Below are 13,553 nucleotides of genomic sequence, written 5' to 3'. Positions count from 1 at the left end.
ACAACCACGCAGAGGGGGCAAAAAGACCTTCCGCACCGACTAACGGTACGGAGGTGCTCCCTCTGCGTCCCAGAGCTTCCAGCAAGCCAGAAAAACCAATTAAGCAAGCTGGACAGAAAAATATAGCAAACAAAAATAACACAAGCAAAACTTAGCTTATGCAGAGCAGACAGGCCACAGGAACGATCCAGGAGGAAGCAAGACCAATACTAGAACATTGACTGGAGGCCAGGAGCAAAGCACTAGGTGGAGTTAAATAGAGCAGCACCTAACGACTTCACCACATCACCTGAGGAAGGAAACTCAGAAGCCGCAGTACCACTCACCTCCACCAACGGAAGCTCATAGACAGAATCAGCCGAAGTACCACTTGTGACCACAGGAGGGAGCTCTGCCACAGAATTCACAACACTCACCGCCCCTCATCCGGGAGCGCACCGCCCCTCATCCGGGAGCGCACCGCCCCTCATCCGGGAGCGCACCGCCCCTCATCCGGGAGGAGCGCACCGCCCCTCATCCGGGAGGAGCGCACCGCCCCTCATCCGGGAGGAGCGCACCGCCCCTCATCCGGGAGGAGCGCACCGCCCCTCATCCGGGAGGAGCGCACCGCCCCTCATCCGGGAGGAGCGCACCGCCCCTCATCCGGGAGGAGCGCACCGCCCCTCATCCGGGAGGAGCGCACCGCCCCTCATCCGGGAGGAGCGCACCGCCCCTCATCCGGGAGGAGCGCACCGCCCCTCATCCGGGAGGAGCGCACCGCCCCTCATCCGGGAGGAGCGCACCGCCCCTCATCCGGGAGGAGCGCACCGCCCCTCATCCGGGAGGAGCGCACCGCCACTCAGCCAGGAGCGCACCCACCACATTATCACTTTTTCCCACCAAACAGGAAGCTCCTTGGGTTTATGGGAAAACAGCAGCAACCAACTTTTCCGGGGGAGTTCAATGTGGCGGCTTTTTAACATGTGCACCGCCACTCTATTCAAGGACCGAGATAAACCATTCAGTGCCTCTGTTTTTCCATAGTATTAAGGTTTTCTGGTGATATTTTTATTGCTTTATAGTAATGGTCTCATGTCTTTATTTTCCTCCCTAGGCCTGGCTTGACAGTAACGAACGAAGCTTTGGTCATTTTATCGGTAACAAGTGGATAAAACCAGACGGAAGGCAGACGTACGCTACGAAGAATCCCGCAACGGGTGAGGGCTCATCTGCCAAACTACTGGATGGGTGATAAATGTATGGGCACTCGGACTTTGGCTGATCCATCACAATAACGGGGGTCCTGTCCCCCTCCCCCATTATTTCTCTTCTTATTGGTCTATTGGTGCAGTCATGCTCATACATATAAACCACTGTCCAACAGGCTGATCGCCCCCTGGTGGCTTCCATGTGTTAGGTGACGTCCCCTTTAACTGCAGCCTTCTGCAATGCTATTCTTCATATGAGATGATTGCAAGACATCTTGGGTTCTAGATAAAAAACATTTCTGGGAAAGTTCTTAGACCTGTTTCTATGGGAAACTATGGAACCTCTTTTAAAGCTAAATTTGGGTTTTTCACACTTGGGAATATATAAAATTCTACATGTGACCTGATCGTGCGGAACTGCAACATGAAAATGAGGCCAAATGAGGCCAAAGTACAAGCTAATGGCAATACCACCTTTGTCCACTAGATGCCGCCATTATCCATATAAAAGCTCCAGCACATCGTACATTGTATTTATCCGTTCCTGGGAAAGCTGGATGACAGCCCATATGGTCACCTCTTGGCTGTACTCAGGTGCTGTGATGTGGGAGACATAGATATGTTACTACATAGAAAGGGCTGAAGTCATGGAAAGTTGGGTGTTGGGCGGCTGCACATTGCTATAGCAGATCTTAGAGATTCACTTGTCCTTAAATGGAATGTGTCATTAGAAAGTGAACTATTTTTTACATCAGATTTTTGTGCTGTTTATATATTTTTTTTAAACATTTTTTTCCCCCAATTTTCCATATCGCTAAATAATAGGATTATAATCACCGGTAACATTATAGACAGTATATGGCCCAAGATCGACCATTCGCAATAGGTGATGTCACAGCTCACCTCTTCCTCCTATACAATGACTGATAACACCTCTATATACAGTAGATCACACAGGATCCACCATTCACAATAGGTGATGTCACAGCTCACCTCCTCCTCCTGTACAATGACTGATAACACCTCTATATACAGTAGATCACACAGGATCCACCATTCACAATAGGTGATATCACAGCTCACCTCCTCCTCCTGTACAATGACACCTAGTGTGAACATAGCCTAAGTATGAATCTGATTTTAGGCTTTGTAGCCAGTGTGAACATCACAAGACTTTAGTACAGATGGGTTTTTATGGTTTTTTTTTTTTTGTACCCATCACTGATATCTAACGTTAGGGCACATTCCCTTTAAAGTCGTCTTTTCTCCATTGATTCTTGAAGCCGGTAAGTCACGACTCCCATCCCGGCCCATGTGTCCAGTAATCAGCGACGTGGTGAGTGGGGGAGGATTAGGCACGCCGCGGGTTTATTCCAAGGTTAATCTGTAAGCCGCTGTGCTGGAGAAGATGTAGGACACGGGATCGGGGCCGCACGGACACAACGCCTCCTCTACGACATACTGGAAATTATATTCCATGCCAGAGACACATGGGATCATGTAATATTATTGGGGCTTTGTATGGCTGGTGGATCTGATCTACTAAATATTCTCTGTATTCAGCATCAAATGACATTTCTAGAGCAACATTAGCCTATTCCTCCATTATTCCTCCTAGAAAATTATGAATAAACTAGATTGTGGCCCGATTCTAACGCATCAGGTATTCTAGAATATGCATGTCCTCTTAGTATATGGACAATGATGATTCCAGAATTCGCGGCAGACTGTGCCCATCGCTGATTGGTCGAGGCAACCTTTATGACATCATCGTCGCCATGGCAACCATTATGACATCTACGTCGATACTGTGCCCGTCACTGAATCAGAAACGTGAGATGTCTACGTCCTTTATGACATCATCATCGCTGTGCCCGTTGCTGATTGGTCGAGGCCTGGGATTTCCAGGACAGACAGACAGACGGAAAAACCCTTAGACAATTATATATATAGATAATTGTCTAAGGGTTTTTCCGTCTCTCTGTCTCTGTCTGTCTGTCTGTCCAGGAAATCCCAGGTCTCTGATTGGTCGAGGCCACCAGGCACAGCGACAATGATGTCATAAAGGACGTAGAAATCCCACGTTTCTGATCCAGCGACGGGCATAGTATCGACGTAGATGTCATAATGGTTGCCATGGCGACGATGATGTCATAAAGGTTGCCTCGACCAATCAGCGACGGGCACAGTCTGCCGCGAATTCTGGAATCATCATTGTCCATATACTACGGGGACAAGCATATTCTAGAATACCCGATGCGTTAGAATCGGGCCACAGTCTAGTTATATATATAGATTGACAACTGAGTGTTATAAGTTGGGGGTGTGTCCCTGCGCAGCCTGGCACTGGTAGCTCTGATAGGACAGTGTTGGGGGTGTGTCCCTGTGCAGCCTGGCACTGGTAGCTCTGATAGGACAGTGTTGGGGGTGTGTCCCTGTGCAGCCTGGCACTGGTAGCTCTGATAGGACAGTGTTGGGGGTGTGTCCCTGTGCAGCCTGGCACTGGTAGCTCTGATAGGACAGTGTTGTGGGGGTGTCCCTACGCATCCTGACACTGGTAGTTCTGATAGGACAGTGTTGTGGTTGTGTCCGTGCGCATCCTGACACTGGTAGCTCTGATAGGACAGTGTTGGGGGGGTGTCCGTGCGCGTCCTGACACTGGTAGTTCTGATAGGACAGTGTTGGGGGTGTGTCCCTGCACATCCTGACACTGGTAGTTCTGATAGGACAGTGTTGGGGGTGTCCCTGCGCAGCCTGGCACTGGTAGCTCTGATAGGACAGTGTTGTGGGGGTGAAATAAATAGGGCAGCACACTGCAGCGCCAAAACATGCAAACTTGAAAAAACGAAATTTGAACTGCATTACTGCACTAGAAATATGAAAAATGAGAGCTTTTAGCGCACAAAAATGGCCAATTTTATGTGTACCTCGTAGCCACGTTAAGGCATCTCTCTTATACGAGGTCCTACGCTTGACCTACCTCACTGAGAATAAACGTCTCCATCTGAATGGGTACATGTGAAACCTCTTCTTGGACTCAAATTCTCTCTCTATGTGGAGGGGTATTGGACCTACTATAATTAAAACACCTGAAGCTAGGAGGCGGGGAGTGCACGATCAGAAGGCTAGAGAATACATTTCAAAAACCTGACCTGCACATCCAAACATAGACTGAGTGTGAACAGGTGCTGAACCCAGAATCTGGGTTCAGCACCTGTTCACACTCAGTCTATGTTTGGATGTGCAGGTCAGGTTTTTGAAATGTATTCTCTAGCCTTCTGATCGTGCACTCCCCGCCTCCTAGCTTCAGGTGTTTTAATTATAGTAGGTCCAATACCCCTCCACATAGAGAGAGAATTTGAGTCCAAGAAGAGGTTTTTACATGTACCCATTCAGATGGAGACGTTTATTCTCAGTGAGGTAGGTCAAGCGTAGGACCTCGTATAAGAAAGATGCCTTAACGTGGCTACGAGGTACACATAAAATTGGCCATTTTTGTGCGCTAAAAGCTCTCATTTTTCATATTTCTAGTGCAGTAATGCAGTTCAAATTTCGTTTTTTCAAGTTTGCATGTTTTGGCGCTGCAGTGTGCTGCCCTATTTATTTCACTATATACGAGTTGGCGACTCTGGGTTCAGCACCTGTTCACACTCAGTCTATGTTTGGATGTGCAGGTCAGGTTTTTGAAAAGTGTTGTGGGGGTGTCCCTGCGCATCCTGACACTGGTAGCTCTGATAGGACAGTGTTGGGGGTGTGTCCCTGCACAGCCTGGCTCTGATAGGACAGTGTTGGGGGTGTGTCCCTGCACAGCCTGGCACTGATAGCTCTGATAGGACAGTGTTGGGGGTGTGTCCCTGCGCAGCCTGGCACTGGTAGCTCTGATAGGACAGTGTTGTGGGTGTGTCCCTGCGCATCCTGACACTGGTAGTTCTGATAGGACAGTGTTGTGGTTGTGTCCGTGCGCATCCTGACACTGGTAGCTCTGATAGGACAGTGTTGGGGGGGTGTCCGTGCGCGTCCTGGCACTGGTAGCTCTAATAGGACAGTGTTGGGGGGGGTGTCCGTGCGCGTGCTGACACTGGTAGTTCTGATAGGACAGTGTTTTTGGGTGTGTCCCTGCAAATCCTGACACTGGTAGTTCTGATAGGGCAGTGTTGGGGGTTGTGTCCCTGCACATCCTGACACTGGTAGCTCTGGTAGGTCAGTGTTGGGGGTGTGTCCCTGCACATCCTGACACTGGTAGCTCTGATAGGACAGTGTTGGGGGGGTGTCCCTGCGCATCCTGACACTGGTAGCTCTGATAGGACAGTGTTGGGGGTGTGTCCCTGCGCATCCTGACACTGGTAGCTCTGATAGGACAGTGTTGGGGGGGGTGTCCCTGCGCGTGCTGTCACTGGTAGCTCTGATAGGACAGTGTTGGGGGTGTGTCCCTGCGCATCCTGACACTGGTAGCTCTGATAGGACAGTGTTGGGGGTGTGTCCCTGCACATCCTGACACTGGTAGCTCTGATAGGACAGTGTTGGGGGGTGTGTCCCTGCGCAGCCTGGCACTGGTAGCTCTGATAGGACAGTGTTGTGGGTGTGTCCCTGCGCATCCTGACACTGGTAGTTCTGATAGGACAGTGTTGTGGTTGTGTCCGTGCGCATCCTGACACTGGTAGCTCTGATAGGACAGTGTTGGGGGGGTGTCCGTGCGCGTCCTGGCACTGGTAGCTCTAATAGGACATTGTTGGGGGGGTGTCCGTGCGCGTCCTGACACTGGTAGTTCTGATAGGACAGTGTTTTTGGGTGTGTCCCTGCACATCCTGACACTGGTAGTTCTGATAGGGCAGTGTTGGGGGTTGTCCTTGCGCGTCCTGACACTGGTAGTTCTGATAGGACAGTGTTGTGGTTGTGTCCGTGCGCGTCCTGACACTGGTAGCTCTGATAGGTCAGTGTTGGGGGTTGTGTCCCTGCGCATCCTGACACTGGTAGCTCTGGTAGGTCAGTGTTGGGGGGGTGTCCCTGCACATCCTGACACTGGTAGCTCTGATAGGACAGTGTTGGGGGTGTGTCCCTGCGCATCCTGACACTGGTAGCTCTGATAGGACAGTGTTGGGGGTGTGTCCCTGCGCATCCTGACACTGGTAGCTCTGATAGGACAGTGTTGGGGGGGGGGGTGTCCCTGCGCGTCCTGTCACTGGTAGCTCTGATAGGACAGTGTTGGGGGTGTGTCCCTGCGCATCCTGACACTGGTAGCTCTGATAGGACAGTGTTGGGGGTGTGTCCCTGCACATCCTGACACTGGTAGCTCTGATAGGACAGTGTTGGGGGTGTGTCCCTGTGCAGCCTGGCACTGGTAGCTCTGATAGGACAGTGTTGGGGGGGTGTCCGTGCGCGTCCTGACACTGGTAGTTCTGATAGGACAGTGTTGGGGGTGTGTCCCTGCACATCCTGACACTGGTAGTTCTGATAGGACAGTGTTGGGGGTGTGTCCCTGCGCAGCCTGGCACTGGTAGCTCTGATAGGACAGTGTTGTGGGGGTGTCCTTGCGCATCCTGACACTGGTAGCTCTGATAGGACAGTGTTGTGGGTGTGTCCCTGCGCATCCTGACACTGGTAGCTCTGATAGGACAGTGTTGGGGGTGTGTCCCTGCGCAGCCTGGCACTGATAGCTCTGATAGGACAGTGTTGGGGGTGTGTCCCTGCGCAGCCTGGCACTGATAGCTCTGATAGGACAGTGTTGGGGGTGTGTCCCTGCGCAGTCTGGCACTGGTAGCTCTGATAGGACAGTGTTGTGGGTGTGTCCCTGCGCATCCTGGCACTGGTAGCTCTGATAGGACAGTGTTGGGGGGGTGTCCGTGCGCGTCCTGGCACTGGTAGCTCTGATAGGACAGTGTTGGGGGGGTGTCCGTGCGCGTCCTGACACTGGTAGTTCTGATAGGACAGTGTTTTTGGGTGTGTCCCTGCACATCCTGACACTGGTAGTTCTGATAGGGCAGTGTTGGGGGTTGTCCTTGCGCGTCCTGACACTGGTAGTTCTGATAGGACAGTGTTGTGGTTGTGTCCGTGCGCGTCCTGACACTGGTAGCTCTGATAGGTCAGTGTTGGGGGTTGTGTCCCTGCGCATCCTGACACTGGTAGCTCTGGTAGGTCAGTGTTGGGGGTGTGTCCCTGCACATCCTGACACTGGTAGCTCTGATAGGACAGTGTTGGGGGTGTGTCCCTGCGCATCCTGACACTGGTAGCTCTGATAGGACAGTGTTGGGGGTGTGTCCCTGCGCATCCTGACACTGGTAGCTCTGATAGGACAGTGTTGGGGGGGGGGTGTCCCTGCGCATCCTGACACTGGTAGCTGTAATAGGACAGTGTTGGGGGTTGTCCTTGCGCGTCCTGACACTGGTAGTTCTGATAGGACAGTGTTGTGGTTGTGTCCGTGCGCGTCCTGACACTGGTAGCTCTAATAGGACAGTGTTGGGGGTTGTGTCTTTGCGCGTCGTGACACTGGTAGTTCTGATAGCACAGCGTCAAACTGTGCAGATACACCCGCCAACACTGTCCAATCAGAGCTGCTATTGTGATACAGAGCAGGGCCACAGCCCCACCTGATAACACCCAGGTGTCAAATTATTAATGTTCAGGAGGAACAGCCCAACATCTGGTTGTCCGTGTCCAGTAGATGTTCACTCCCGAAAATGATGCACTGCTGAGCGCACGTTTACTCTGTCGGCACCATTATAGTCTATGGCCTCGTTGGTGCATACGTCCGAATTCGGACAGAGCTATTGAGCGCAATGTGACTCACCCTTAGGTCAGTATTAGCTGTACTTTACAGACTAAGGCCCGCAGCTTTATCCTCACATCGGCCCATTTGGAGATTTCTTCACTTCTTCTTTTCCTTAGGAGAGGTTCTGGCCTCCACCATCCAGGGAAATGAGGAGGACGTGGAGCTTGCAGTCAGCACAGCACGACAAGCCTACGAGAGTTGGAGCCAACTTCCTTGTCATGTTCGAGCACGATATATGTACAGGTGGGCATCAGGGGGCACCCAGTGCCAGAGGGTACTGCAAGTAGAGGAGTTATCTTCTCTGATTACTGCTTGGTGGTCCTAAAAGGGAGGACATATCTTTTACAATTATTGGCCATTTTGATTTTCCAGCCTCTATGTATCACAGTGCATAGCAGGATGCTGAATGAGTTTCCGTCAGCATAGGGCCATTTTGATCCTGCAGCTTCTATGTATCATTGTACTTGACTGGCTACAGAATAAGTTACCAGTATAATCAGAAAGCTCAGCCGACAGCAGCGTCTATCACACTTATTTCTCTCCCTCTTAATATTTTAAGCTGATTTGTGATTGCATCAATGTTCAACTTGATCATAAATCCGCTTATAAGATCTTCATGGAGAAGAGGGATGAGAACTACAGATGCTGTCGATTGTTGAGCATACTGATGGATACAATGGTAACTCACCCCTCAGGCAGCTTTGTACTGTGATATATAGAGGCTGTAGAAGCAAAATCGTCCAGTGTTTTTGTTTTTTTGTTTGTTTGTTTTTTTTGAAGAGGACCCGTCACATGCTCAAAGTGTCTGAAATACCTTGTAAAAATCCCTGAGCTCCCCCGATTCTGCAGCTTTTTTTCCGTTTTGCTCTGCGTTGCTCCATTGCAGAGATATTCTACTTGTTACTTTTGGAGCGCAGTATGTGAAATCTGTGCCTGTAAAGCAAATGGGCATTTGTTTTGAGTCTTCTTTGGGGGCATGACCTTTTGTCCCTTGTACCCATAAGCTATCGAGCTGTGATTGGCAGCTTCTAGGAAGAATAAGTAAAGCGCACGCCCCCAGAGAAGGCTCTGAAGAAGCTCCCAGTTGCTGTACAGGCAGAGATTTCACATACTGCGCTCCAAAAGCAGAAAATGTGGATATCTCTGAAATGGAGCGACGCAGAGCAAAACAGAAAAAAGCAGCAGAATCAGGGGACCTCAGTGATTTTTTACAAGGTATTCAACTCAATTTCTTTTTTTGAGCAAGTGACAGGTCTTCTTTAAAATGGCTTTCTCATTATAAATAGGTGAAATTGAAAAAGTGCATGTAAAAGCAAAAAAACTTTGCAGTTTACCTAATTGTAAAAAATGCTCTCCTTTCTCAAGGAGAAAGGGATGTAGTAGTGTACAAAAAAAATCAATTTAAGCAACAAATAAAACTCCTCCATGGGTGTTTTTCAAGCCAAAATCAGAAAAGGATCCAGCAAGGAGAAGTAAAAGTCTGTTCTATTCTCATTCCTTTTTAATCCATTCCTATTGACTGTGCTCTTCTGAATCTTCTGGAAATTTCTTAACCAGATGGCCCCTTTAATTTGTTTGCTTGAGTTTTTCCTAAATCCAGACAGTAGATGGCAGCATCAGATGTCACCAGGAGCATGATTGGAATCCTTAGTTATGCTTTCTAATATTCACTTACAAGCGCAGCTTGAAAGTTTGTGAACCCTTCAGGATTCTCCATATTTCTGCATATGTTTGACTTAAAACTACACCAAATTTTCACTCAAGTTCTACAAACAGATAAAGAGAATAAGATCATACAAACGAATTTAAAATATTCGACTTTTATTTATTTTTTTATTGAAGAAAATGATACATGTCAGTGAGCTGCAAAAGTAGATAAGTTGAAGGTGAAATTAGTCTGGAGTTTTCATCTAATGGGTTGACAAACTGGTGTGAGTAGGCTACCTATTTTATTTAAAGAACACAGATCAAAGTCTGATTTTCACAACATACATTTGTGGAATCTCTATCTTGGAATAAACTAAGAAAATTTCTGAGGAACTCGGTAGAAGAATTGTTGATGCTCATCAGACTGGAAAAGGTTACAAAACCATCTCTAAAGTGTTTGGACTCCACCAATCCACAGCCAGACAGATTGTGTAAAAATGTAGGAAATTCAAGACTCATTACCCTCCTGAGAAGTGGTAGACCAACAGAGATCACTCTAAGAGCGAGGTGCATAAAAGTCTGTAAGATAACAAAGGAACCAAAGGTAGCCTCTAAGTAACTAAAGGCCTCTCTCACATTAATGTTAACTTTTATGAGTCCACCATCGGGAGGACACTGAAAAACAAGGAGAAAGCCACTGCTCTCAAAAAAAGAACATCACTGCCCATCTGCAATTTGCTACAGATAACCAGGATGAGCCAAAAGACTGTAGAAACTACTGTGTATAACTTGTGGATGGATGAGACTGAAATAAAGCTTTTGGGTTTAGATGAGAAGTGTTATAGTTTAGAGGTTTTTCTTTCTACAAATATAACATAAAAACCTCCTATCATCTGTGAACAGCAGTGGTGGTATCATGGTTTGGGCTCGTTTTCCTGCATCTGGTTCCTCATTGATGGAACAATGAATCCAAAGGAAAATATCGGGACATCTGTACATGAGCCGACTCTCACGACAATGTGGATCATACAGCAAGACATCGACTCAAATATGCTCTACAAAAGAAAGGATAAGGAAGAAAAACTTTAAAGTTTTGGAGTAACCAAGGCACAGTCCTGAACTTAGTCCTAGTTTTGGACTCGCCAAGTCACAGTCCAGACCTTAGTCTTAGTTTTGGACTCGCCAAGTCACAGTCCAGACCTTAGTCTTAGTTTTGGACTCGCCAAGTCACAGTCTGGACCTTGGCCCTAGTTTTGGACTCGCCAAGTCACGGTCCGTACCTTAGTCTTAGTTTTGGACTCGCCAAGTCACAGTCCAGACCTTAGTCTTAGTTTTGGACTCGCCAAGTCCCAGTCCGGACCTTGGCCCTAGTTTTGGACTCGCCAAGTCACAGTCCGGACCTTGGCCCTAGTTTTGGACTCGCCAAGTCACGGTCCGGACCTTGGCCCTAGTTTTGGACTCGCCAAGTCACGGTCCGGACCTTGGCCTTAGTTTTGGACTCGCCAAGTCACGGTCCGGACCTTGGCCTTAGTTTTGGACTCGCCAAGTTGACGCTGTTTTGTAGGGAGGAATAAGCTGAAATTCCTACAAGCCGATGTGCAGAACTCCTCAACAATTACCGGAAATGTTTAGATGCAATTATTTTTGCACAAGGAGATCACTCCAGAGACTTAAAGCAAAGGTTCACATACTTTCGCCACTTTGTGATACTGGATGATTTTCTTAATTTAAAAAATAACAAAAGTCTTTAATATTTTTGACTCTTTTGTTTGTTTTATTTTTGTTATCTATTTTTAGCAATGGTGTGACTATCTGGTCAAATTTATGTGGAAATATGGAATATTATGTAGGGTTCACAAACTTTCAAAATTTCTGCATAATATAATGGAAAGTCTCAGGTTGAAATGGAATAATCAGAATTTGTAGTATAGAAAAAACGATGGGCAATAATTCGAGAGCCATTTGACATGTAACCCAACTTTTCAAAGAAATACAACATCTATTGACAGGAAGCCGAACGTTTCACAATTTAGGAGAATACGACGACGTCTCGAGGACATTCTTGGCCGCCCCTTTGATCAGCTGATTACAAGGGCTGCAGCTCACAGGAGCTTTCATAGGTCTGTTCTTTGAGTAGTGGCTATGAATGTGCCATCCAGGTAGCTGATAGGTGGGGAATGCTTGGAGACGGACCCCCACCAATCTGTTATTGATGAATTTTCCTATAGTATATAGCTCTTTCAATGCTTAGGAGTCCAGTGGGTAATTTTATTCGGCGATTGACTGACTGTCTTTCCTGTACGACCATGCATTGACATGACTGTTGGACAAGGAGTAGGATCATGGATACTCTTAGCGCTTCTTGTTTTAATCCTACCAGTTGATCAGATCACTGGTCCAACATGACGGGTTCCCTTTAAGAAATTTTTTTTTTTTTTTTGCTTTTTGTCCTTCAGCATTGCCCGCACTATACAGAAACACCAACGGTTACTGAGCGTGCTGGAAAGCATGGACAACGGGAAGCCTATCCGGGAATCACGCGACTGCGATGTTCCTCTGGTGGTCCGTCATTTTTATCATCATGCCGGTTGGGCTCAGCTCAGGGATACGGAGATGGCAAAATGGAAGCCACTTGGTGAGTCTGACCTATAGCGTTGTAGAGGACACATGACCTCTCTCATGGGCGGCCTGCCCATCTCCTCGTCTTCGGGAGGCCTGCCCATCTCCTCGTCTTTGGGCGGCCTGCCCATCTCCTCGTCATTGGGCGGCCTGCCCATCTCCTCGTCTTCGGGAGGCCTGCCCATCTCCTCGTCTTTGGGCGGCCTGCCCATCTCCTCGTCTTTGGGCGGCCTGCCCATCTTCTCGTCTTTGGGCGGCCTGCCCATCTTCTCGTCTTTGGGCGGCCTGCCCATCTCCTCGTCTTTGGGCGGCCTGCCCATCTCCTCGTCTTTGGGCGGCCTGCCGGTCTCCTCGTCTTTGGGCGGCCTGCCGGTCTCCTCGTCCTCGGGCGGCCTGCCGGTCTCCTCGTCCTCGGGCGGCCTGCCGGTCTCCTCGTCCTCGGGCGGCCTGCCGTTCTCCTCGTCCTCGGGCGGCCAGCCGAACTCTCGCCCCAGGCCCGTCTCATCGCCTTCCTTTGTTCTTTACATCCTTTTCTCTATTTTAGGTGTTGTTGCTGCCATTGTTCCCTGGAATTTTCCGCTCATGTTACTTACTTGGAAAATCTGTCCGGCTCTGGCCATGGGTACGATACATCTTCTTCTGTGTTTGTACACTTTATTGGTGCCAATCCTATTTAATCCTGCAGCTTCTTTATCTTTTGTGATTTGATTTAATGTGACAGGGGTTTTCCATCGATTAAACAGGTTACATTTTCTGGTGGATTTCCAAGAAACTAAGCATAAGGTATCCATCAGGGAGCAGCACAAACCTTCCATGTGTGCTAGAACACCCATTTGTTACATGTCTGTATAATGGAAAAGTGACAGAAGTCACTAATGACTGCTAAACCTTACATGTGAGAGAGCAAAAGTGGTGCAAAGAAATGAATGATATAATGTTGCTGATAAATTTACACATAGAGAATAGTTATGATGGATATTCGAAAATATCATGCACCAAAAACAAGCGTACAAAGTAATGTAGTGGCCAAAATCACTTCATTAAGTGGAAAAAGAAAACCCTATTCCCTGACGAAGACTCGCGCCGAAACGCGCGTTGAGGCTGACACCATTCCATCAGGAGGCACATAGGGGTAATGATGACCTTTTCTTGATGTGATTTTTGTTGCGATATTGTGGTTGCTTTTTATTGCTAGATCACTTTTTTAGCTTAATGTTTTTATTGATTTCCCTTTGCTGATCATCTGCACTCATTCATTCAACCATTTCCCCCCACATTCTATTGAATATGTCTCATTACCAATGTGTTATCTGATCGCCCCCTTTAGCTCTTCC

The 13,553-nt window shown here is 48.2% G+C and overlaps 1 protein-coding gene across 1 annotated transcript in view; it reads left to right on the top strand.

The window, feature by feature from the left end:
- Positions 1-13,553, top strand: part of ALDH16A1 (aldehyde dehydrogenase 16 family member A1) — a 55,948-nt gene that overhangs the window by 5,454 nt on the left and 36,941 nt on the right. The window contains exons 2-5 of the mRNA XM_069741555.1: positions 1,094-1,196; positions 8,070-8,196; positions 12,057-12,235; positions 12,764-12,841. Of these exons, the coding sequence (XP_069597656.1) occupies positions 1,094-1,196; positions 8,070-8,196; positions 12,057-12,235; positions 12,764-12,841 (487 nt within the window). The remainder of the gene's footprint in view (positions 1-1,093; positions 1,197-8,069; positions 8,197-12,056; positions 12,236-12,763; positions 12,842-13,553) is intronic.

This window comes from Ranitomeya imitator, chromosome 10, assembly GCF_032444005.1.
Source record: "Ranitomeya imitator isolate aRanImi1 chromosome 10, aRanImi1.pri, whole genome shotgun sequence".
NCBI lineage: Eukaryota > Metazoa > Chordata > Amphibia > Anura > Dendrobatidae > Ranitomeya > Ranitomeya imitator.
The sequence above is the reverse complement of the archived record's forward strand: the minus strand, read 5'-3'. Positions and strand labels throughout refer to the sequence as shown.